Raw genomic sequence first — 21,469 nt, forward strand, 5'->3', positions numbered from 1 at the left:
CTAGGGGTCCTCTCCGTTCCCGGGCTTCCTCGGTGCGGAGGGAAACGAAACTAGCGCGAGGCAGCACAGCCTCCGCGGACCCCGCCCGCCGCTAGTTGCACTTTCGATTTTCCCTTTAGTTATTAAAGTTCCTATGCAGCTCCGCCTCTCGTCCCGCATTATTTCATCGGAAAATCCCTGCTTTCCCCGCTCGCCACGCCCTCCTCCTACCAGGCTTTAAAGCTAGTGAGGCACAGCCAGGCGGGAACGTAGCTGGAAGCAGAGGCCGGCATGACCACCGAGCAGCGGCGCAGCCTGCAAGCCTTCCAGGATTATATCCGGAAGACCCTGGACCCTACCTACATCCTGAGCTACATGGCCCCCTGGTTTAGGGAGGGTGAGTGTCTCCAGCGGCGCCTTCTCGGCGGAAAACAATTGAGGACTTGTTTTTCTCTTGCTTCGTTCCCTTCTTTTAATCAATGCAGATAGCCTGCCAGACACCCCAGGTTTGTGGTAAGATCTCCGCAGCATTTTAGGCTAGAGGTTGCCATAGTTTGAGGAGCCCTCGGAGGCCTAGGTGGGGAAACTGAGTTCCAGCGAGGTGAAGTAACTTGCTTAAGGGTGCTCATCTATTTAGGTTCAAAGCTGGGGAAGAAATTTTCTGTTTCATTTATTTTCACTAATATTAAAGTCTACTGTGTGCTTGGCTGGGTACTGACAGAGATTGAGAAATAAGATAAGGGCTCTTCCTTAGTATACATTACAGCCCAAGGGATGGGACACAAAGGGCAGATAATTACAGTACTGAGCACAAAATGCGGTCTGAGCTTAAAGGAAGTTGATGCTTACTCTGCCGAATCTTATTTGCACGTCTAAAGAAGTGGAAGCTGGAGAAGAGCTGGACTTTTCCAGACCGAATAGCTGTAGGCTTTAATACAGGTGTTTCCATCTAGCTTCGGAGACAGGTGATCCTGGGTAATGACCATTTTGTAAATTTGTATCAAATTAATTTGTGCTGGAGATGAGCAGAGGCTTCTGGGAAAGAGGTGAAAGGAGATGGTACTTAAAAGATATGGATGAGGCCTGGCGTGGTCGCTCACGCTGTAATCCCAGCTGTAGAGCACCCGATGCTGTTGCTGTTCGGGGTGCCACTATGTAACCCGCACGGACCTAGGGGACTGAACAAAGGGGGGCGAACGCGGGAATAAAAGACAAGAGACAAAAGAGTATATCTGGAAGAAGGGGTCAGGGGGCACCTTGCCTCTAGTGGACAAGGGCCCTGAGCTTTACACAGCCCTTCTTGTTTATTAAGCAAAAGAGATAGCGAGAAGGGGAGGTGGTTGTTGGCTGGCTGCTTGATTCACAGCAGGCTTGCAAGACTGCATTCTTCGAACAATAGGTGCTAGATTTCTCAATAATTTCAAGGAGCCCGGCGCCAGGGAGTGAGGCGCTCAGCAAACCTTCTGGTGGCAAGGCAGTGTGAGTTTGCCCACGTGCTGCATTCATGATAAACAGTTTGCTGTTTGATCATATAGCCTCCAGCGGAATGCTGAGTTGGTCATGTCCCAAGGGCCTTCGGCTCCCTGCACCCAGCACTTTGGGAGGCCTAGGCGGGTGGATCACAAGGTCAGGAGTTCGAGACCAGCTTGGCCAATATGGTGAAACCCTGTCTCTACTGAAAAATACAAAATTAGCCAGGCGTAGTGGTGCACTCCTGTAGTCCCAGCTACTCAGGAGGCTGAGGAATGAAAATCGCTTGAACCAGGGAGGCGGAGGTTGTGGTGAGATCGCACCACTGCACTCAGCCTGGGCGACATCGTGAGACTCTTGTCTCCAAAAAAAGTCGATGAGAGGGGGCCTGGGAATCCTAAAAGTCTCCAAGTGCCAGTCTTTCCTGATGTTATTGCAGTTTTTGGAAGTTGCGTTAAGACCGGCAACTAACTTGAATGCTAATTGCTCTACAAAACTAAAAGAAAGGTTGTGGAATGGCATTCTAGTGACCAGTGTAGCTTGGCACCTGAAGAAGTACTTGGAAGAAGCACTAACAACTGGTGTGAATTCCATTTTTTCATTCACTCATATATTGATTTGATACACCTTGATGGAATAAAATAAGCAACTCGTATCTGTATTATGTTAGCATTGGAGGTAATTTACTCAGCACCTATTACCTAATAGTGTCACTGAAAGCTGAGGAAGCAATGATGAGCACAGTAGAAACTGTTCCTGCCCTAATAGTGATTAGTGTGTGTATGTGAATGCAGGTAACAAAATAGTAAATAATAAAGTGCAGCAGTGCTTTGATGGAAAAAAGCTGGGATGTCTACTAGAGTCCAAAGGGCACAGCCAAAGCTTCCCAGATATTTGGCATTTGAACTGAGGTCTAAAGAAGGAGAAAAAATTAGCTAGAAGGAGACAATAAATTGCAGTTAGAGGGCTCCTTATGTGCAAAGGTCCAAGGTGAAAGAGAAACTAGAGTGTTCCGGGTATCCAGAAAATATTAGTATGGTGGCATTGTGGAGAGAGAGGCAGGAGTTGAGAGAGATGAGACTTAAGAGGCAAGCAGAAGTGGGATATGAACAGTTTTGGACTTTATCCACTGAAATGTGATAAGGGGAGGGGACCAAAATAGAATTTGCATTGTAGAAAAACGACTTTGACTTCAGTTTGAGGAATGTCTTGGATAGGTACAAGACAGGGAGAGAGAGAATGGCAGATGCAATGATGCCAGGACAGCAGAGTGGAAAAACTGGAAGCAGGGAGACTAGTTAGGAAAATAGGAATCCAGAGGAATGGGGAGAAATGGATGGATTCAAGACACATTTGGAAAGTATAATCAATAGGTCTCTTGGGGAGTTGTGGTGAGGAGGTAAGGGTGAGGACAGGGTGGAGAATGACTTCCAGGTCTCTGGCTTTGGTCCTTGGGTGAATAAATGGTAGTTTCTGAGATAGGAAATGTGGGAAGAGGGACAGGTTTGCAGGAGAAGGAGAAAAATTCGGATTTAGGTATGCTGGGTTTGTATGCCTTGGATACATCCATGAAGAGATGTTCATCAGATTGTTGGCTGCACAGGTGTGGAGTTCAGGAAAAGGGTCCACGGTTGGGAGACATTAATGTAGAGATCCTTGCTGAAACAATGAGAGTGGGTACGATTGTTACTGAAACACCAGGGATTCAGCCTAGGTTCTGTTGCTGGCTGCACAGAAAGCCAATCACTGAGACAACAAGTATTGCCAAGGCTTTAATTGGGAGCTGCAGCAAAGGAGGTAGGAGATCAGTCTCAAATCCATCTCCCTGACCCATTGAAATTAGGGGTATGGATAGAAGGAAAGAAATATAACTAGGTGTTGGAAAATGGACTCTGGAGGGGTAAGGAAGCAATCATGATAAATGAGGGGCCTGGTGTCTCATTGTCTGGAAGTGATGGTCTGATGACTTTCAGTTCTTTTATACCTTTTGAGAGGCCTGGGGGGCCTTTTCCTGGGGAAGGAACTCAGATAAAACAAATACAAGTTTCAGCTTTAAGATCAGGGGGGTCAATTTCTATGTTTATTCGAAAGAATTGTATATGGGACTGTTGTGTTGGTTTCAGTCCCCCTCTATTTATCAATTCCTGGATCATGGGGAATCTGATCCTCAATCTTTCTGGCAGCTTCATGCTGAGGAATGGCGTGGTGGGCAGTTCCATACTATGGGTAACCACGTGGCCATCCAGGAATCAAAAGTTAATCTAATGTAGTTTTCTTCTGAGACACAATCTGTATCATTACTGTTCCCCGCTTTCACCAAAGACATATCACAGCTGGATGGGCCTACCTGCAAAATAAGCCTCAGTTACATATACTTGGCTTATTTACCCACAGAAAGTGCAGCAAAAATTATTGTCCATATGGGCTCTCCTAATTGGCTTTGCTGGAACCTCTCACAAGGCCATTTCAGTCAAAGCCCTAGGAAAATAACTTGTTCCTTCAACTGTGTCCCATTATAAAAGAAAACAGATTTTTATTAAATGTATGCAAGAAAACACATTGCCATGAATTAAGAATATTCACAAATAGTTTATAAATTCTGGAGAAATTAGGGAGAGAGAAAATGCCTCAAATTCTGTTTACAAGGGTATACTCTACTTAATATACTGTATTCTTAAAGGTTATGAAGCGCTTAAAAGAAAAAATTCTCCAGATTCCAAAAAACAAAAATTCTCCAGACTTTTTCAAACAAAACCATAAAAAATTATTTCAGTCCCACATTAGTTCAGTCCATGCAATCAACTCCTGCTGTGCTTCATATTGGGTTAGTAATCTTTATAAACATGTCAGCCTTTTAATTAAGAGAGACTCTAATTAAGAGTCCTAGAAGTTTTCTGTATTCCAGTGGCACAATCTCCAAAGTTATCAGAAATCTGCATTCAAGACTCCTTTTCATGAAGTGCCCTGAATAAACAAGCTCTGGACTATATCTGATTATAAGTCACTTTTTGAAAAGAATCAATGTGATGACAAAAGTCTTAGGAGAGCCATAAAGACACAGTTGACAAGGAAATTTTTTTTTCTGTTGGCATATAACAATTTAACATAATAATCACCATTACTGACACCATATATTAAGACATATCAGAATTTTAGGAATGTCATATAGTCCTGCAACACATATTAATAGCACATCTATATAAATATAACCCAAAGGAAGTTAAATACCACCTCACATTTGATAATGCTTCCTGTATAATTCTAACATACCAAAGAAGCCTAACATGTCTGTTTGTCTTGGACTTCAAGGAAGCTAATATACAAAAAAGTTAGTTTGAGGTTAAAATTTAGAACTTGAAATTTTTGCTGTTGGGAAGTCTGTCAGTATCAAAGATTTAAGACACTTGATATCACAAAATAGGATCACAAGTCACTACAAAATAGTTATTCATTTAGCCAAAAAGAAAAAAACAAACACATTTACCCTTTGATAGGCAACTCAGTTTCCCAACAATAAGGCTTAATAAAGACAGCATGAGGCCAACTAAATGTCTCTCCCTCTTCCTTCCCCCTACAGTTCACTCAAAAGGTAAACAAATATTTTATCTCAATATTATACAAACATTTTATTCAAAAGAGAACATCAAATTTTACCTTTGTATGGTATATTTTTAATGTTAAAGCTAATTTTAATAAAACCTTATAAACCGAATTTTAATCAGTTTGACTATAAGGTAGGATTTCTGTAAAGTTGTTTTTTTTTTTTTTTTTTTTTTTTTTTGAGATGGAGTCTGGCTCTGTTGCCCAGGCTACAGTGGTGCGATCTTGGCTCACTGCAACCTCCGCCTCTTGGGTTCAAGCAATTCTCCTGCCTCAACCTCCCTAGTAGCTGGGATTACAGGCCATGCCACCACACTTGGCTAATTTTTGTATCTTTAGTAGAGACGGGGTTTCACCATGTTGGCCAGGCTGGTCTCCAACTGCTGGCCTCAGCTGATCCACCTGCCTCGGCCTCCCAAAGTGCTGAGATTACAGGCGTGAGCCACCACACCTGGCCTGAGTCACCACGCCCAGCCTGAGCCACCACACCCAGCCATCTTTTTATAATGTTTTACGATTTCCTATTAAAGAGTAGAGTAACGCTCCAAGAAAACCCTGTTATGACACAGGGGCCCAGACATTGGCCTTGCATCAGTGTGCTTTTGATGTTAATATTTAATTTATAGAAAAACCCTGAACTAATTTTATAACTCAAAATCAGCCCTTACAAGCTCACATGCTCACCTTTTCTGCAGTAGTTCCTAGGCATAGATGGATTGAATGGTTTTAATTTCTAGCCCTATGTCTCATAATAGCAGTTCATTATGATTGTCACCTTCTCCTGAGTCTGAAGACGAGGCTTCATTTGGTGTCAGTGCTCAAGATTTAGCAGGTATTGGTGTCTTTTTTGGACCCAGGAGTCAAAGGCCTTTGAATTACTAAATAATTGTTTCCTAAGAATTATTTAATAGCGTATTTATACTGCAGGAAACCTCATCATTCTCTCTAATATGTCACAAAATAAAACCCTGGGATTTGGTGTCTAGTAGTTACTGTCTGAAACACTTCAACCCATTATACAATCCATTGTATTAAAGTGGTTAGGTTACTCCTTGCATTTATCTGCTAGCATTCTAATGACAAAACTGTGACCTAGAGCCTCAAAAATGTGGTAGGTCCTGTGCCAAACTTACTAAAGTAAGATAGTTAACTTTTCTTTCCATCATTTAAAAAAAAATGGTAAATGCAAGTATCAGTTTTGGAAATTCAGTATGAAGATAAATCTTTCATTTAAAAAGTATACAACAAAACAAGGACAAAGTGAAAATAAGCACACAGTAATTTCTTTTCAGCTATTTTAAAAGGGCCTCATCATACATTTCCAAGATTGGTTTCTGGATAAAGTACTGACAACTGATTTAAGTGACTTACACCACTAGAATCTTCAAACTGGCATAACACTTGTATGTACATATTTTGTTTTCAAGTATACATGTGAAGGCCCATCAGTGATAAATGGCTTAGTATAAAAAAAAAACTAGAAAGTCTTATAATTTTTTTATGACTTAATCCAAGTAAATGTTATTTAATCTTAATAATGGTAAACACAACTAAATTAGTTTGAGAGAAAGCCCAATCAATATAATTTCCTTAAAGACAAAGCCAATTTTTTTCTGAATATTAAAACTTTGTACCCATATAGCAGTTTTGCCTCATTAAAGGAAAAGATCTGAAACCGCTATTGTTGATTGAATTGAATTACCTTGGAAATAAACACCATTTAAACATCTCTCTCACCTACTTTTCCAAATAACCAATAATAATGTACTATTTTTGTTCAGAACTTAGAAGAATAAACCTTTGATTATTTTTTTTTTGCCAGGAATCTTAAAGTTCTTATAGCTCTCTAGTTCATTAGAGGTAAGCAGAACCAAACAAATGTTAAAGGCTGGTGTCCACCATCAATTTTTGGAAGCTTGAAAAAGGTAGCTTAGGAACTTTGGATAAGTAGAGCAAATGATGAGATACTGGAAATGCATAGGAAACAAAATGACTATTCATGGAACCAAATAAAAGCCTTCCTTACATTAGAAACTAAAAACCATCAATGGTTTTATTAATATGTATATATAAGTAAAACCTAAAGAAGAAGAAACAGCAAATAAATGCAAATTAAAAGAAAAAACAAACAAGAAACCAACCTGAAAATTTTCTACTCAGTTTAACGTGGAGGCTGTAGTGTTACCCAGAGCCAAAAAAAATATGATGAATATTTTGTTCCTGATGCACAATTTAATGTCTTTAAATTCACCAATACCACTATATATTTTGTGCAATTAAGAAATTCACTTTAGGCTGGGTGTGGTGGCTCATGCCTGTAATCTTAGCACTTTGGGAGGCCCAGGTGGGTGAATCACTTGAGGCCAGGAGTTTGAGACCAGCCTGGCCAACATGGTAAAACCCCATCTCTACTAAAAATACAAAAATTGGCCAGGCATGATGGCACACACCTATAATCCCAGCTACTCTGGAGGAGGCTGAGGCATGAGAATTGCATGACCGGGAGGTAGAGCTGAGATCATGCCACTGCACTCACTCCAGCCTGGGTGACAGAGCGAGAATCTGTATCAAAAAAAAAAAAATCAATTTAGGTATGTGACCAGTAAGTATTATACTGTAATGATAGTATATCTATGCAGAAGCAAATACAGTGTGAAGCAATGCAAGCATGTAGGTGAAATTTGATTGTTGCTATATCTGTCTTCTATCTGGCTTCATGGTTAACTATATTAAGAAAGAATTGCCAAACTGCCAATGTGTTTCTTTACAATATTTCTTATTTTACTTTCATCAAGACTAAGAGCTTTAACTATGAGCAGTGTTAATTAGCCAGATTTCTCCAATATTCTATCTGGTTTTAAGAGAATATTATTTAAGCCTTTTAAACTTTGTATTTTCTCTGTCTGTACATAAAGGTAGACACACAAAGAAATAGGAGAGAAACTACATGACTTACACACACCATCTATGATATGCTTAGACTTTCTGATTTGTCCTGGATTTTCGTTCTTTTTCTTCTTCTTCTTTTTTTTTTTTTTTAAAAAACAGTCATTTTACTTTAGGACAAAAAAATTACCATTATAAGATGCTTTGTCATACAAAATTATTTTCTTTATAACCTTCCTTACCAAAAATACATCTTCATACTCATAACTTTCTCCACATCTCTCTCGTCTACTTGTTCTTTTCTACCTTGTTTCATAAGTAACCTTTCAAGTCCATAATTTGAATTATTAATAAACTTTAGATAACTTCTGAGTTAGATAAAATTATTTTTTTCTGAATAAAAACACATTGTCTTTTGCACATTTTATATATAGAATTACATATGAACTAAAATTCTTATCCTTAGTAACAACCTTAAATTTCAGTAAAAACCTAGGAAGGAAGAAATCTTGAGCTGCCTAGCAGATATTAGTATTTTATAGATGAGAACCATTCCACAGTTTTTAGAAACATGTTCCCCACATCATAACCTTTTCTTAATTGGAAATGACTCAAACATCCAATGATTATATTTCTGATTATGCCAAAAGTTCATTTACAGCATTTGACCATTTACATTTTATTTATTTTTAGCAGTTTATCTAGATTATTTCTGCATCATTTCCTTCTTAACCATTTTATAACCTGTGAATGTCAGGTGTTCACCTAAATAAGAACCTTAAAATTAATACATGGGCATTTCTATCAATAACTCAGAAGATTCAGCTGTTTTCATTAAACTAACAGCATTAAATTAGTCTTATAAAGAATTCACACAAATATTCACTGAGTTTATAGCTTTATAACATTCTGCCAAACTCTGATACCTCAAATTATCTAGCTGAGACAAATATAAAATTGAGACAAAAATGTATGCTGACAATTCTGAAGACATTTCTATTTTTATTTTACCAATAATTTTAAAGACAGCTTGTTTATTAAAGATTTACTGAAGTCATGTGAACTTGAAAAACACTTTGGACTTAATTTATGAGCACTCTTTTATTTATAAGCCAATTTGGTAGGTATAGTGTATAACATAGTTAATGTACATCTAGATAAACACATCTAAACATGTATACACACACAAAGATCCAACAGCTTTTACCTTGGAACTCTAGCCATGAGATAGCAATACAAACTCACCAATCTACAACCAAGTCCACATGGCTAAACTTTGTTTGCTCCAATCGGTAATCCAGTGAAGGCTGTGAACCAGAATTTTGGGTAAAGCAGTTTCCATGGCAGTTTGATTTTTAGAAGCTACATTCCAAAGAACCCTGGGGCAAACAGCACTACAGAAGAACGTCATGTGGAAACTACTCACCAGGCCCAACCTTGCTTAAAACAGCGGCATAAAAGCCAGAATACATGGAACTCCACCTGGCTTTCCCATTCAACAGCCAACTCCAGATTCCAAAGAATATTGGGGCAAACGTAGTACAAAAGAATATTTGTTTGTTGAATTCTAATTTCCCATTACTATATTGACACACACAATCACCAAAACACAATCCAACTGCTGAAGCAATAGACAAGCCCTAACAGTATCCAAACTGAAACAGTCGAGGTGCTTTTCTCTCTCAATCGGGCTTTATTAACCTGCAAACAGAAATTTCTTAGGAATTTTCCAAATTGAGAGGAGCCGATCCCACTGTCTGGTACCCAAAAAAGACACTAACTTGGCCAGACATAAACACAGAAATTACAAACGTGCTCTCTAGAGTATCATACTGAGAGTCAGGTTGCTTCCCTTTCTTAGTCAGTTGGGCTTGTTTAACCTGCAAATGGAAGCTCCTTTTAAAATTTCCAAATTGAGCAGATCTTGCTGTCTGGGCCAAGAAAGGACACTCACTTATCCAGATGCCAATGTCACATTTCAAAGGCTGTTCTTCCTAGCAATCAGGAACTCAGCTGGGGCTGGCAGCAGCAGGGCCAGAGAGACCAAAACTCACTTCCAGCCAAAATTGGGTGGGCAGTTGCTTAGGAGGGCTTCTGGGACTCCTGGACCACAGCAACCCAGCCACAAAAATCTGTTACTGAAGCACCAGGGGTTTGGCCTAGGTCCTCCTGCTAGCCACACAGAAAGCTAAACAGGGAGACAACAAGTATTGCCAGGGAAGAAGGCTTTAATTGGGAGCTGTAGCCAACAAGATGAGAGATTAGTCTCAAATCCATCTCCCTGACCCACTAAAATTAGGGGTTTATATAGCAGGGAAGAAATGTAACTGTGTGGGAAAACAGGAACTCAGTAAGCAATCATGATGAATGAGGGGCCTGGCCTCATTGTCTGGATGTGATAATCTGGTGAATTTCAGTTTGATACTTTTTGAGAGGCCTGGTGGTCTCTTTTGCCTGAGAAAGGATCTCAGATAAAACAAGTGTAAGCTTCAAATTTACAGACCAGAAGGGTCAATTTCCGTTTTTCTGGAATAAATGTCTGTGGGACTGTAGTCAGTTTCAAGATTGCTTTTTAGAGTGTGAGTAGAAAGAGCCTGAGAGGGAATCCTGTGCAAGCCCTCATTTAAGAGGTGAGCAGAGGAGGAAAAGAGACTGGGAAAGAGTGCCGCATATGTGGGCAAGGAGGCATCACGGAAACTAAGGGAGAATGATGTGGTGGATAACATGGCTGAATGATGCTGAGAACCCAAGGTCTGTCAGAACTAAAAAAAATTCCCTTTACTTTGGCATTATTGACTTTTGGGGCCACCCACAGGACTAGTTTCTGTGGAGTAGGGATGAAGGTAAAGGTATAAGATGGTTGGGAAACTAACGGCAAGAGTAGACTCAGGAATAAATAGAGGGCAAGGAAGTGGAGAAGATAAATAAATGTAGGCAGTTCTTTTGAAAATATGATTCACAAATTAAAAATTACAAGGGAGGTAGTGCTTAATAGTATCTTCACACAAATCCAGTCTATACAATTTGGTTACAATGTGGGTTCCAAGAAAGGAGAGAGAAGACAGAAGCAAAGATAAATGGAAAAAAAAGAAAATTTTACTTGTCTAAGAAAGAGACAGCACTTTGCATGTGAGTTTATTGAGAAGGGAATACATTAGTAGGATTTTCATATTTCTCAGATGAAGAAATAATCATGTAAACATTCAGGAAAAACAAATATGTGTGGCTTTTTTTCTTTTTTTTTTTGAGACAGAGTCCTGCTCTCTCACCCAGGCTGGAGTGCAGTGGTGTGATCTCGGCTCACTGCAACATCCACTTCCGGGTTCAAGTGAGACACGGTTTCACCATGTTGGTCAGGCTGGTCTCTAACTCCTGGCCTTGTGATCCGCACACCTTGGCCTCTCAAAGTGCTAGGATTACAGGTGTGAGCCACCATGCCTGGCCACAAATAAGATTACTCAGGTTTTCTCTAACGGAATCAACATCAAGTTGGTCTCTGACTTCTCTGCAACTCTAATGTAACTAAAGAGTAAAACTCTGTGCAGCATTTAAAAGGTAAAACAAAGTTGCCCCTATTTTATATTTAGCCAGGTATTTATGTATGTAAGCAAGAAGAAAACATTATTATGTATGTGGGGTCTTATATATATTTCTTACAGAAATTACTGGAAGTGTGATTCCAAACAATGGGAACTGAAAAAAATTAGCGTAAAAAAAGGAGTTCTTGTAATGCAAGGATTGGTCGTGAATGTTGAAACTAGGCATGTAGAGTTTATTTTAAATAATTTTATAGATTTGTCCACAAAGGTAAGTGCAATAGTCAAGCATTTTTTTAAATTATACTTTAAGTTCTGGGACACATGTGCAGAACGTGCAGGTTTGTTACATAGGTATACACGTGCCATGGTGGTTTGCTGCACCCATCAACCCATCATCTCCATTAGGTATTTCTTCTAATGCTATCCCTCCCCTATCCCCCCAGCCCCCAAAAGGCCCCAGTGTGTGATGTTCCCCTCCCTGTGTCCACGTGTTCTTATTGTTCAACTCCCACTTATGAGTGAGAACATACGGTGTTTGGTTTTCTGTTCCTGTATTAGTTTGCTGAGAATGATGGTTTCCACCTTCATCCATGTACCTGCAAAGGACATGAACTCATTCTTTTTTATGGCTGCATAGTATTCCATGGTGTATATGTGCCACATTTTCTTTATCCAGTTTATCATTGATGGGCATTTGGGTTGGTTCCAAGTCTTTGCTATTGTGAACAATGCCGCAAGACACATACATGTGCATGTGTCTTTATAGGAGAATGATTTACAATATTTTGGTATATACCCAGTAATGGGATTGCTGGGTCAAAGGATATTTCTGGTTCTAGATCCTTGAGGAATCACCACACTGTCTTCCACAATGGTTGAACTAATTTATACTCCCACCAAAAGTGTAAAAGCATTTCTGTTTCTCCACATCCTCTCCAGCATCTGTTGTTTCCTGACTTTTTAATGATCGCCATTCTAACTGGCATGAGATGGTATCTCATTGTGGTTTTGATTTGCATTTCTCTAATGACCAGTGATGATGAGCATTTTTTCATATGTTTGTTGGCAGTATAAATGTCTTCATCTGAGAAATGTCTGTTCATATCCTGCACCCACTTTTTGATGGGGTTGTTTCTTTCTTTTAAATTTGTTTAAGTTCCTTGTAGATTCTGGATATTAGCCCTTTGTCAGATGGATAGATTGCAAAATTTTCTCTCATTCTGTAGTTTGCCTGTTCATTCTGATGATAGTTTCTTTAGCTGTGCAGAAGCTCTTTAGTTTAATTAGATTCTATTTGTCAATTTTGACTTTTGTTGTCATTGCTTTTAGTGTTTTAGTCATGAAGTCTTTGCCCGTGCCTATGTCCTGAATGGTATTGCCTAGGTTTTCTTCTAGGGATTTTATAGTTTTAGGCCTTACATTTAAGGCTTTAATCCATCTTGAGTTAATTTTTGTGTAAGGTGTAAGGAAGTGGTCCAGTTTCAGTTTTCTGTATATGGCTAGTCAGTTTTCCCAACAACATTTATGAAATAGGGAATTCTTTCCCCATTGCTTGTTTCTGTCAGGGTTGTCAAAGACCATGTGGTTGTAGATGTTTGGCATTATTTCTGATGACTGTTCTGTTCCATTGGTCTATATATCTGATAATCTGTTTTGGTACCAGTACCATGCTCTTTTGATTACTGTAGCCTTGTAGTATAGTTTGAAGTCAGGTAGCATGATGCCTTCAGCTTTGTTCTTTTTTGCTTAGGATTGTCTTGGCTATGTGGGCTCTTTTTTGGTTCCATATGAACTTTAAAGTAGTTTTTTACAATTCTGTGAAGAAAGCCAGTGGTAGCTTGATGGGGATACCATTGAATCTATAAATTACCTTGGGCAGTATGGCCATTTTCACGATATTAATTCTTCCTATCCATGAGCATGGAATGTTCTTCCATTTGTTTGGTTCCTCTTTTATTTCGTTGAGCAGTGGTTGGTAGTTCTCCTTGAAGAGGTCCTTCATGTCCCTTGGAAGTTGGATTCCCAGGTATTTTATTCTCTTTGTGGTAATTGTGAATGGGAGTTCACTCATGATTTGGCTCTCTATCTGTTATTGGTGTATAGGAATGCTTGTGATTTTTGCACATTATTTTGTATCCTGAGACTTTGCTGAAGTTGCTTATCAGCTTAAGGAGATTTTGGGCTGAGACTATGGGGTTTTCTAAATATACCATCATGTCATCTGCAAACAGAGACAATTTGACTTCCTCTTTTCCTAATTGAATACCCTTTATTTCTTTCTCTTGCCTAATTGCCCTGGCCAGAACTTCCAACAGTATGTTGAATAGGAGTGGGGAGAGAGGGCATCCTTGTCTTGTGCTGGTTTTCAAAGGAAATGCTTCCAACTTTTGCCCATTCAGTATGATATTGGCTGTGGGTTTGTCATAAATAGCTCTTTATTATTCTGAGATACATTCCATCAATACATAGTTTATTGAGAGTTTTTAGCATGAAGTGCTGTTGAATTTTATCAACGGCATTTTCTGCATCTATTGAGATAATCACGTAGTTTTTGTCATTAGTTCTGTTTATGTGATGGATTACGTTTATTGATTTGTATATGTTGAACCAGCCTTGCATCCCAGGGATGAAGCAGACCTGATTATGGTGAATCAGCTTTTTGATATACTGCTGGATTCGGTTTGCCAGTATTTTATTGAGGATTTTTGCATCAATGTTCATCAGGGATATTGGCCTGAAATTTTCTGTTTTGGTTTTGTCTCTGCCAGGTTTTGGTATCAGGATGATGCTGGCCTCATAAAATGAATTAGGGAGGAGTCCCTTTTTTTCTATTTAGTTTCAGAAGGAATGGTATAAGCTCCTCTTTGTACCTCTGGTAGAATTCAGCTGTGAATCTATCTGGTCCTGGGCTTTTTTTGGTTGGTAGGCTATTACTGCCACAACTTGTTATTGGTCTATTCAGGGATTTGACTTCTTCCTGGTTTAGTCTTGGACGGTATATGTGTCTAGGAATTTATCCATTTCTTCTAGATTTTCTAGTGCATTTGCATAGAGGTGTTTATAGTATTCTGTGATGGTAGTTTGTATTTCTGTGGGATCACTGGTGATATCCCCTTTATTATTTTTATTGTATCTATTTGAGTCGTCTCTCTCTTCTTCTTTATTAAGCTGGCTTGTGGTCTATATATTTGTTAATCTTTTCAAAAAACCAGCTCCTGGATTCACTGATTTTTTTGAAGGGTTTTCTGTGTCTCTATCTCCTTCAGTTCTGCTCTGATCTTAGTTATTTCTTGTCTTTTGCTAGCTTTTGAATTTGTTTGCTCTTGCTTCTCTAGTTCTTTTAATTGTGATGTTACGATGTTGATTTTAGATCTTTCCCGCTTTCTCCTGTGGGCATTTAGTGCTATAAATTTCCATCTACACACTGCTTTAAATGTGTCCCAGAGATTCTGGTACATTGTGTCTTTGTTTTCATTGGTTTCAAAGAACTTATTTATTTCTGCCTTCATTTCATATTTACCCAGTAGTCATTCAGGAGCAGGTTGTTCAGTTTCCATGTAGTTGTGCAGTTTTGAGTGAGTTTCTTAATCCTCAGTTCTAATTTGATTGCACTGTGTTCTGACAGACTGTTATGATTTCCGTTCTTTTGCATTTGCTGAGGAGTGTTTTATTTCCTATTATGTGGTCAATTTTAGAATAAGTATGATGTGGTGCTGAGAAGAATGTATATTCTATTCATCTGGGGTGGAGAGTTCTGTAGATGTCTATTAGGTCAGCTTTGTCCAGAGCTGAGTTCAAGTCCTGAATGTTCCTGTTAATTTTCTGTTTTGCTGATCTATTATTGACAGTGGGGTGTTAAAGTCTCCCACTATTATTGTGTGGGAGTCTAAGTCTCTTTGTAGGTCTGTAAGAACTTGCTTTATGAATCTGGGTATTCCTGTATTGGGTGCATATATATTTAGGATAGTTACCTCTTCTTGTTGCATTGATCCCTTTACTATTATATAATGCTCTTCTTTCTCTTTTTTGATCTTTGTTGGTTTAAAATCTGTTTTATCAGAGACTGGGATTACAACCCCTGCTTTTTTTTTTTCTTTCCATTTGCTTGGTAAATCTTCCTCCATCCCTTTATTTTGAGCCTATGTGTGTCTTTGCATGTGAGATGGGTCTCCTGAATACAGCACACCAATGGGTCTTGACTCTTTATCCAATTTGCCAGTCTGTGTCTTTTAATTGGGGCATTTAGCCCATTTACACTTAAGGTTAATATTGTTATGTGTGAATTTGATCCTGTCATTATGATGCTAGCTGGTTATTTTGCTCATTAGTTGATGCAGTTTCTTCATAGCATCAATGGTCTTTACAATTTGGTATGTTTTTGCAGTGGCTGGTACCAGTTTTCCTTTCCATATTTAGTGCTTCCTTCAGGAGCTCTTGTAAGGCAGGCCTGGTGGTGACAAAATCTCTCAGCATTTGCTTGTCTGTAAAGGATTTTATTTCTTCTTTGCTTATAAATCTTAGTTTGGCTGGATATGAAATTCTGGGTTGAAAATTCTTTACTTTAAGAATGTTGAATATTGGCCCCCACTCTCTTCTGGCTTGTAGGGTTTTTGCGGAGAGATCTGCTGTTAGTCTGATGGGCTTCCCTTTGTGAGTAACTCAACCTTTCTGTCTGGCTGCGCCTAACATTTTTCCTCAATTTCAATCTTGGTGAATCTGATGATTATGTGTCTTGGGGTTGCTCTTCTCGAGGAGTATCTTTGTGGTGTTCTCTGTATTTCCTGAATTTGAATGTTGGCCTGTATTGCTAGGTTGGGGACGTTCTCCTGGATAATATCCTGATGACAGTTTTCCAACTTGGTTCCATTCTCCCCGTCACTTTCGGGTACACCAATCAAACATAGGTTTGGTCTTTTCACATAGTCCCATATTTCTTGGAAGCTTTGTTCATTCCTTTTCATTCTTTTTTTCTCTAATCTTGTCTTCATGCTTTATTTCATTAAACTCATCTTCAATCTCTGATATCCTTTCTTCTGCTTGATTGATTCAGCTATTGATAGTTGTGTATGCTTCACAAAGTTCTCGTGTTGTGTTTTTTGGCTACATCAGGTCATTCAGGTTCTTCTCTAAACTGGTTATTCTAGTTATCACTCCTCTAACCTTTTTTCAAGGTTTGTAGCTTCCTTGCATTGGGTTAGAACATGCTCCTTTATTTAGTTCAGAGGAGTTTGTTATTACCCACCTTCTGAAGCGTACTTCTGTCAATTTGTCGAACTCATTCTCCGTCCAGTTTTGTTCCCTTGCTGGCGAGGAGTTGTGATCCTTTGGAGGAGAAGAGGGGTTCTGGTTTTTTGAATTTTCTGCCTTTTTGCACTGGTGTTTCCTCATCTTCGTGGATTTATCTACCTTTGGTCTTAGATGCTGGTGACCTTCAGATGAGTTATCTGTGTGGATGTCCTTTTCGTTGATATTGATGATATTCCTGTTTGTTAGTTTTCCTTCTAACAGGCCCCTCAGCTGCAGGTCTGCTGGAGTTTGCTGGATGTCCACTCCAGACACTGTTTGCCTGGGTATCACCAGTGGAGGCTGCAGAACAGCAAAGATTGCTGCCTGTTCCTTCCTTTGGAAGCTTCCTCCCAGAGGGGCATCTGCCAGATGCCAGCTGGAGCTCTCCTATATGAGGTGTCTGTTGACCCTGGTAGGAGGTGTCTCCCCGCCAGGAGGCACGGGTGTCAGGGACCCACTTAAGGAGGCAGTCTGTCTGTTAGCAGAGCTCAAGCACTGTGCTGGGAGATCTGTTGCTCTCTTCAGAGCCAGCAAGCAGCAACATTTAAGTCTGCTGAAGCTGCGCCCACAGCTGCCCCTTTCCCCAGGTGCCCTCTCCCAGGGAAATGGGAGTTTTATCTATAAGCCCCTGACTGGGGCTGCTGGCTTTTTTTTCAGAGATGCCCTGCCTAGAGTGAGGAATCTAGAGAGGCAATCTAGCTATAGTGGCTTTGCCAAGCTGCAGTAGGCTCTACCCAGTTTGAATTTCCTGATGGCTTTGTTTACACTGTGAGGGGAATATGGCCCACTCAAGCCTCAGTAATTGTGGATGCCCCTCCCCCAACCAAGCTTGAGCATCCCAGGTCAACTTCAGACTGCTGTGCTGGCAGCGAGAATTTCAAGCCAGTGGATTTTAGCTTGCTGGGCTCTGTAGGGGTGGGATTTGCTGAGCTAGACCACTTGGCTCCCTGGCTTCAGCCCCCTTTCCAGGAGAGTGAATGGTTCTGTCTTGCTGGCATTCCAGGTGCCACTGGGGTATGAAAAAAAAAACGAAAAACTGCAGCTAGCTTGGTGTCTGCCAAAATGGCCACCCAGATTTGTGCTTGAAACCCAGAGCCCTGGTGGCGTAGGCACCGGAGGGAATCTCCTGGTCTGCTGGTTGTGAAGACTGTGGGGGAAAAGCATAGTATGTGGGCCAGGGTGCATCGTTCCTCATGGCACAGTCCCTCATGGCATCCCTTGGCTAGGGGAGGGAGTTCCCAGACCCCCTGTGCTTCCCAGGTGAGGTGACACCCTACCCTGCTTTGGCTCGCTGTCTGTAGGCTGCAGCCACTGTCTAACCAGTCCCAGTGAGGTGAATTCGGGTACCTCTGTTGGAAATGCAGAAATCACCCGCCTTCTGTGTTGATCTCTCTGTGAGCTGCAGACTGGAGCTGTTCCTTTTTTGGCCATCTTGCCCTGGTTCCTAGTCAAGCATTTTTTAAGAGAGGATTTTCATATAGTTAAAAAAAAAAAAAAAAAAAAAAAAAAAAATTAAGTAAATACTTTGGTTTAAAATTTTAGATTGAGTCTGTAAGGAGCTAGGGAACATTATGATAAATAAGAGTTAAATCCCTTGCCTCAAAAGGGGGAGACTTAAAATATTACCATTTTCCACTTGCTTCTGTAGTTTTAAAAAGCTATATGAATGGTTACAGATAATGATACAATTTAAATGAGGTTATATAGGTTTTGTTGTTCTCCAGAGGAGAAAAGAAACTAGTAATTTAAGCTAACCAGAAAATATAGGAAAAGGAAATATAAACAAGATAACACAAGGAAAACTAGTTATATCAGCTATGGCCATGTAATTAGGTCAAACATCTTTTAAATAGGTGTGAATGAGTCAGAAAGCAGAATCCAGGTTTTGGTCATCTGCCAGAGACCCATGTAAAGTCTAATAACATAAAAAATAAAAACGGGGGCTAGACTTGGCAGCTCATGCCTGTAATTCCAGCACTTTGGGAGCCTGAGATGGGAGGATTGCTTGAGCCCTGAAAATTGAGCCTATGGTGAGCTATGATCATGCTACTGTACTTCCGCCTGGGCAATGGAACAAGACCCTGTATCAAAAATAATAAAATAGAGATAAAGAAGGGGCAAAGATATATTAAATAAATGCATACGAAAAGAAAGCAAGAATTATACTTAAATTGCACTAGTGGAAAGTATTAAGATAAAATGATAAAGGTATTGAGAGATCAGTGAAGATTTGCTACACGTAAATCTTTGTCTATTAAATATTAGAAAACGTCAAGAAATATGAGAATTATAAGATATCTTTATTAGTATTGCTAAGTCAGATAAATGATAATAAAGGCATAAATGATCTGTTTAATAAGGTTGATTTAATGTCTATGAATGATCTGTTTAATAAGGTTGATTTAATGTCTGTGTTTTCCATTTTGTATCATATAGCGAATATATCCTTCTCCTCCAATTCTTAAAAAGCTTTGCCGTCCCTCTCCCTCTCCCTCTCCCTCTCCCTCTCCCTCTCCCTCTCCCTCTCCCTCTCCCTCTCCCTCTCCCTCTCCCTCTCCATCTCCCTCCCCTTTCTTCGGTCTCCCTCTCCTTCTTTTTTCGGTCTCCCGCTGTTATCGAAGCTGGACTGTACTGCCATGATCTCGGCTCGCTGCAACCTCCCTGCCTCGGGCTCCTGTGACTCTCCTGCCTCGGCCTGCCGAGTGCCTGGGATTACAGACGCGCGCCGCCGCGCCTGACTGGTTTTTGTATTTTTGGTGGACAGGGGGTTTCGCCGTGTTGACTGGGCTGGTCTCCAGCTCCTGGCCTCGAGTGATCTGCCCGCCTCGGCCTCCCGAGGTGCTGGGATTGCAGACGGAGTCTCGCTAACTCAATGCTCAATGGTGCTCAGGCTGGAGTGCAGTGGTGTGATCTCGGCTCGCTGCAACCTCCACCTACCAGCCTCCTGCCTTGGCCTCTTAAAGTGCTAAGATTACAGCCTCTGCCCCGCCGCCACCCCGTCTAGGAAGTGAGGAGCATCTCTGCCTGGCCGCCCATCGTCTGGGATGTGAGGAGCCCCTCTGCCCGGCCGCCCTATCTGGGAAGTGAGGAGCGCCTCTGCCCGGCCGCCCATCGTCTGGGATGTGAGGAGCGCCTCTGCCCGGCTGCCACCCCGTCTGGGAGGAAGTGAGGAGCGCTTCTGCCCGGCTGCCCCGTCTGGGAGATGAGGAGCACCTCTGCCCGGCCGCCCCGTCTGGGAGGTGAGGAGCGCCTCTGCCTGGCCGCCACCCCGTCTGGGAGGAAGTGAGGAGCGCCTCTGCCCGGTTGCCCCATCTGGGAAGTGAGGAGCACCTCTGCCTGGCCGCCACCCCGTCTGGGAAGTGAGGAGCGCCTCTGCCCGGCTGCCACCCCATATGGGAAGTGAGGAGCGCCTCTGCCCAGCCGCCCCTTCTGGGAGGTGAGGAGCGCCTCTGCCCAGCCGCCCCGTCTGGGAGGTGAGGAGTGCCTCTGCCCGGCCGCCCCGTCTGGGAGGTGAGGAGCGCCTCTGCCTGGCCGCCACCCCCTCTGGGAGGAAGTGGGGAGCACCTCTGCCCAGCTGCCCCATCTGGGAAGTGAGGAGCGCCTCTACCCGGCTGCCACCCCCTATGGGAAGTGAGGAGCGCCTCTGCCCGGCCGCCCACTCTGGGAAGTGAGGAGCGCCTCTGCCTGGCCGCCCACTCTGGGAGGTGAGGAGCGCCTCTGCCTGGCCACTCCGTCTGGGAAGGGAGGAGCGCCTCTGCCCGGCCACCCCGTCAGGGAGGTGAGGAGCGCCTCTGCCCGGCCGCCACCCCGTCTGGGAGGAAGTGAGGAGCGCCTCTGCCCGGCTGCCCCATCTGGGAAGTGAGGAGCGCCTCTGCCCGGCTGCCACCCGGTATGGGAAGTGAGGAGCGCCTCTGCCCGGCCGCCCCGTCTGGGAGGTGAGGAGTGCCTCTGCCTGGCCACCCCGTCTGGGAAGTGAGGAGCGCCTCTGCCCGGCCACCCCGTCTGGGAAGTGAGGAGCGCCTCTGCCTGGCCGCCACCCCGTCTGGGAGGAAGTGAGGAGCGCCTCTGCCCGGCCGCCACCCCGTATGGGAAGTGAGGAGCGCCTCTGCCCGGCCGCCCCGTCTGGGAGGTGAGGAGTGCCTCTGCCCGGCTGCCACCCCGTCTGGGAGGAAGTGAGGAGCACCTATGCCCGGCTGCCCCGTCTGGGAGATGAGGAGCACCTCTGCCCGGCCGCCCCGTCTGGGAGGTGAGGAGTGCCTCTGCCTGGCCGCCACCCCGTCTGGGAGGAAGTGAGGAGCGCCTCTGCCCGGCTGCCCCATCTGGGAAGTGAGGAGCGCCTCTGCCCGGCCGCCGCCCCATATGGGAAGTGAGGAGCGCCTCTGCCTGACCACTCCGTCTGGGAGGTGAGGAGTGCCTCTGCCCGGCCGTCACCCCGTCTGGGAGGAAGTGAGGAGCACCTCTGCCCGGCTGCCCCGTCTGGGAGATGAGGAGCACCTCTGCCCGGCCGTCCCGTCTGGGAGATGAGGAGCACCTCTGCCCGGCCGCCCCGTCTGGGAGATGAGGAGCACCTCTGCCCGGCCGCCCCGTCTGGGAGGTGAGGAGCGCCTCTGCCTGGCCGCCACCCCGTCTGGGAGGAAGTGAGGAGCGCCTCTGCCCGGCTGCCCCATCTGGGAAGTGAGGAGCGCCTCTGCCCGGCCGCCACCCCATAT

General features: G+C 42.7%; 1 protein-coding gene across 1 annotated transcript in view; it reads left to right on the plus strand.

Moving 5' to 3' along the window:
• The first annotated feature begins 100 nt into the window (after nt 1–100).
• RIGI (RNA sensor RIG-I) overlaps nt 101–21,469 on the plus strand; it is a 78,104-nt gene continuing 56,735 nt past the window's right edge. Inside the window, exon 1 of the mRNA XM_054502885.2 lies at nt 101–376. Within this exon, the coding sequence (XP_054358860.1) occupies nt 271–376 (106 nt within the window). The 5' untranslated portion in view covers nt 101–270. The remainder of the gene's footprint in view (nt 377–21,469) is intronic.

The sequence above is a fragment of the Pongo pygmaeus genome, chromosome 13 (genome assembly GCF_028885625.2).
Source record: "Pongo pygmaeus isolate AG05252 chromosome 13, NHGRI_mPonPyg2-v2.0_pri, whole genome shotgun sequence".
NCBI lineage: Eukaryota > Metazoa > Chordata > Mammalia > Primates > Hominidae > Pongo > Pongo pygmaeus.